This window comes from Phalaenopsis equestris, unplaced genomic scaffold (genome assembly GCF_001263595.1).
Source record: "Phalaenopsis equestris unplaced genomic scaffold, ASM126359v1 Scaffold000107, whole genome shotgun sequence".
NCBI classification, from domain to species: Eukaryota; Viridiplantae; Streptophyta; class Magnoliopsida; order Asparagales; family Orchidaceae; genus Phalaenopsis; species Phalaenopsis equestris.
The window spans coordinates 299,558-304,339 of NW_018164549.1; the positions used below are offsets into that span (position 1 = coordinate 299,558).

A 4,782-nucleotide genomic window follows, 5' to 3' on the forward strand; every position below is an offset into this window, starting at 1 on the left:
TTAGAGATGCTTCACTTTAGGAGCCATTTTTTCTCCTTCTAACTAACCATTTATCTTAATCTTTTTAGCTATTAAAATGTTATAATTGCTGACACATTACTTTTAAATTACGTGTGATTTTTTTTTCTAATGAAAAAAGCACATCTATAATTGAAAATAATGGAATATAAACAACATTTATAGTGGAAAAATAAAAACTTATAAATGCAGTCATGGTTAAGATTTTCGAATATCATAGGTGCCCCTTATGACTCAGTCGCTAGCTAGCTTGTCCTTGTTCGCATAGCCAAATTAACTAGGAAAACCGACAAATTTTCTCCTCTCATCTAGGGATAAATGCTATCCTAAGAAATTAATACAATGCAATCTGACATCCGGCTTAGTTCCCAAGCATAAATCTATAAGAAAATACGTACTGCCAAACAAGAATCTCACTTCGAAAGTAACAGCTCAATCATAGAGTTTGACGTCAGGATTCCATCAAATATGTATAGTAAGAAATTACTTACAATATTAATTAAAATAATATATATGGAGTAAGAAATTCCATCAAATCGATATTTGACAGATGCCCAAATATCGATTTCTCATGTGCTAGACACTATGATGAGAGTCTGCGTCATGTGCCTAAATATTCGAGAACCCAGCGTCATTGGAAATTGAACCCGTGACTTGAGGGGACTTACAGTGAACCCAACCAACCAACATGTCACAACACACAGATATATAGATAACAACCGTATATGTATCTCTCTTTATGTATATTAATCTCCCTCTCTCCTCTCTCCTCTCTCTCTCTCCTCTCTCTCCTCTCTCTAGAGATATCTAGTATACGATTAAGGATTTTTTAAAATTTATTTTTCTTATTTTTATGATACTGCGTGCACACTTGGGACTTGTGTCCTCTGAAAGGTAAAGACCACTTTCCTCAGAACAGAAATAATTATTTACAAACTTTTACAGTCTAGATAACTGTACCAATAAAAAGGAACATCAATCATGTCAAAAGTAGAAAGGTTGATAGGCACTAACATTAATGAACCCCACACTGATCTCCATGCGCTCTCTTCCTTAAAGACTTATCCAATCCATCTATGAAGAAAAATCCCTTTTTAACTCCTTAATTAAGCCTCCTATTTCTCAAAATTACGTGCGCGAGTAGAGCACATATACAATCATTCATATACTTGTGTTTTTTTATGTATTATTAGATACAAAATAATTATTGTACATAAAATATAGAAAAATACATAATAATATATAAATCAAATACTATAGGAAGTACCTTTATTTGACTCATTTTCCCCTCTTTATCAAGATCTCTTATAGCTAGGTTTAGATCAGCAGTAGTACATGACACTTTCTTGGGTCTTAAAGCTGTTCCCAATGGCCTCACTTGCTCTTTTTGGGTCATCAAAGTTGAGATTTTTGGGACTAATGACCTGTTTAATCTCTTCATAACCATAATTAATTAATGGAGCCTCTGCTTCTCCTAAATTTCCACCAAGGAGAAGCTTCTGATCTCCTATTTTGTTAAAGAGAAAATAGTTCTCTGTCTCAAACTCCATTGTTGGTCTTCCAAAGCATATTTCAGAAAAGCTGCCGTTCAGTTGGTCTCCCCCGAAAATGAGAAGCTTGCTGCTATTTAACTCGGTCTGATGATGGTGTGATAGCCACATTTCAGCTAAGGGGGACGAAGAACTGGTGTTATAAAACTTAGATGGAAAATATTGGTGATGGGAGAGTAATGAAGTAGTAGAAGAAGAATGGAGGATATTATGATCAAGAGTTGGTTGTAATTGTTGATTCTGCTGCTTTAACTGATGGCTTGATTTCCTTTGAGTTGGGGAGATTCCAAACAGCTTCTTCTTGAGTTTTGTGTTCCAGTAATTTTTAATGTCATTATCTGTCCTTCCAGGTAGATGTGAAGCTATTATGGACCATCTGCACTTAGAGAGAAATCTATTTTAGCCAAAAAAAGAAGAAGAAGATATTTTAGCTAGGATTACATGGCACTTAATTTTAAAGTGTAAGAGAAATTTAAAGTCAATACATTTTAAACATATTTCATAATAATGCCAGATTAATTTATGTAATATTTAGCTTAGAGATTATCTCATTGCAAAATAATGATACTTGTTCTTGGACAAAATAACTATGTTAACAACAATAAATTATCATTGTATTGTGAAGTACAGTGGAGAAAAAAATTAAGACTGTTCTTAGCAAGATCTGATTAGAATGTACTTTGTAAAAAATAATAAATTTTAATTGGTTAATCATATGATTAACTTCCACTTAAATAATTATGATAGCTAATTTAGCAAATCATCCGACTCAAACATCTCATAAAATGAATGCTTAATATCTTGATAAAAATGCCTTAAAGTTTAAGAAATAAGAAACGAAGTCCTTTATATCCTGAGCTAAGCTTATAGATCTCGCATGCATGGGAGGGAAAATGAATGGAAGGTGGTCTAGTATGGAAGAAGCTTTTTTATCCATGAGTGCTCTTTGCTAAAACAAGAAAGGAATGATGGTTTTTTCATGTTATTTCTTGTTCTTTTATGTTTTTTTTGTAGATTTCTGAAGTAAATGGAGTGAAAAAGAGAAAACACCTAAAAGTAGAACTAATAATTGAGAAAAAACAAGACAAATGAGAGTTAACTAACCTGCTTCCAATAGAAGCAAAGAGGCTGCATATGATCCTATCTTCATCATCAGAGAAGTTACCATGCTTTATGTTCGGTCTCAGATAATTTAGCCATCTCAACCTGCAACTCTTCCCACATCTCTTTAGCCCTGGAAGCAACCCAGTATCAACTCTCAACAAATCAATTTCCATATAAATTATTTCAACTAAAAAAACTTCCTTTTTCAAGAGAAAAGGTGAGGAAGAGGGAGAGAGGAAGAGAGAGAGAGAGAAGGAGAGATGAATCATGATCACTAACCGGCCTTCTGTGGGAGGGAAATCCAATTGCCACCAATCCCATACTTTTCTATGTAATCCTTAAGCTTATTATCTTCCTCAGGAGACCAAGGTCCTTTCTTCACGTTTGCCTTGTCACAACATGGAGCCCTACCCATATTGGACAGCTTTCTTCTCCCTTAGCCTGCTTAGCCTTTCTTATAAAAGGGTAGATCATAAATGAGAATGCATGAAAAAACTAAGGAAAGGAAGAGCTTCTGACTTCAACCCTTGCAAGCTTACTTAGTGCCTTCAAGAAAAAAGCTTTCCTGTGCAAAGACAGAGATCAGAGATGCGTAAATTTGAAAAAGCAAGGTGAAGGGGCAGAAGTCAAAGCATAGTCTGTCTGGTATCAATCAATTGTAGGCTTCTGGTTGGCACTCTCGTTTTATTTCTATATTCATCAATTTTGATTATTTTTAAGCCACCATATAGACTTACATCATCCATGATTAAAGTCTTCACTATACTTTTGAAGACCCTACATCTATGATTTATGTCCGCCTTTTGCCTTCCTCAGTTTGTTTTCTACCCTTTTTAATCCTCTCCCTCCACCTAATAAATTTTCCCACTTCGCAGGACACGTAGAAATGGAAGTAAGGCCTATGGCTCATGATGATTTTGTTATGCATAAAATCTAAATTAAGAAGAAAATATTACGCGAACAATTGCATGTCATATTTTTTCTTAATTCACGCGATAATTGATTAGAACTTGGTTTGATATCTATCCTATGTAGATGCTTAATCAATTTTTTTGTAACTAAAGAAATTTGCTCAGTCACACATCTACAAAAATAGGTGGAAGTGCACAAAAACACAGCCTTCATAAGCCATAGGTGTAGAGATGGTTTGATGCACACACTCTTACTCTTTCTTTTTTTAGAGAGAAAGATTCCATAGGTGACTAGATAGTAAAAACAAAACTATAACTCAGTTTTTCATCTTTGGAAGCATACTTTTAATAGATGGGATTTAATGTGAATCCAATCAAACAGTTAAAAGAGACAAGTTGATATTAATTCTCATTCTGCTAGATCCAACTTTGCTCACCGTTTAAGCGGTGTTGGTGGCGTGCTATTTATCGGAACTAGCCTTAGATATAACTTAAATCCAACCAAACACTCATGAAAGTAAGACTGAATCTAATGCCCTGTTAGTTTCAATCTTTCTCCGTTGTGTTATTATTCTCCCTTGTTTCGTCTTTTTGGCAACGTAAATCTGGATTTCATAAATCTGAATATGAGTCGGATTTATTTCTATGTTTATCGCAAGGGATTATAAATTTGCTACAACTGGATTTATTGGATTTAATAGATCCTATTTAACCACCTAAATCAAGACTTATTAAATTTAATGGATTTAACTTGGGAAGAAATACATATCTGCGCGGCTCCAATTATAGCTTCATGTGGCACATTCATGAAGTGAGGATTTAAGCGATCGCCTCCATTGTACGTCCTTGACTTCAAACATATTAATTATATTCTAGGATCTTTAATGAGCATGGGTTACATTTCTGTAAGAGCCCAAACAAACCACAAGCTATGAAAAAGAAAAGGCAAGCAATGAATATGAATTCAAAATTAAGGTACCGGACACGGCAACTGCCCTAATCCCGTTATGTGGTTTGAAGACTTAGTTGAAATATTTGGTGAAAAGATTATGCTAGAATTAAGGTATTTAGTAGATGACTATGGAAAATGATTTTATAGTTTATAGTATAAAAACAAATTCTATTTTTGAAAAATTAAGGATTCTTTGATTTACACTTTTAAAAGGATTGATGCTCTATTAAAATTTATTTTCTAACTA

General features: G+C 33.9%; 1 protein-coding gene across 1 annotated transcript; it reads right to left on the reverse strand.

The window, feature by feature from the left end:
* Positions 1-1,340: 1,340 nt before the first annotated feature.
* On the reverse strand, positions 1,341-3,093 carry LOC110020697 (transcription factor RAX2-like). The gene is made up of 3 exons (XM_020718892.1): positions 2,952-3,093; positions 2,673-2,802; positions 1,341-1,944 (listed from the first exon to the last, which is right to left on the reverse strand). Exons 1-3 carry the CDS (start codon positions 3,085-3,087, stop codon positions 1,341-1,343), a joined length of 870 nt encoding a protein of 289 aa, XP_020574551.1. The 5' UTR covers positions 3,088-3,093.
* Positions 3,094-4,782: the final 1,689 nt, after the last annotated feature.

Coding starts and splice junctions, on each gene's coding strand:
- LOC110020697 (XM_020718892.1), bottom strand. CDS start 3,087: ATGGGTAGGGCTCCATGTTGTGACAAGGCAAACGTGAAGAAAGGACCT. Junction 2,803..2,951: donor TTCCCTCCCACAGAAGGCCG/GTTAGTGATCAT, acceptor GGTTGCTTCCAG/GGCTAAAGAGATGTGGGAAG. Junction 1,945..2,672: donor TTTGCTTCTATTGGAAGCAG/GTTAGTTAACTC, acceptor CTCTAAGTGCAG/ATGGTCCATAATAGCTTCAC.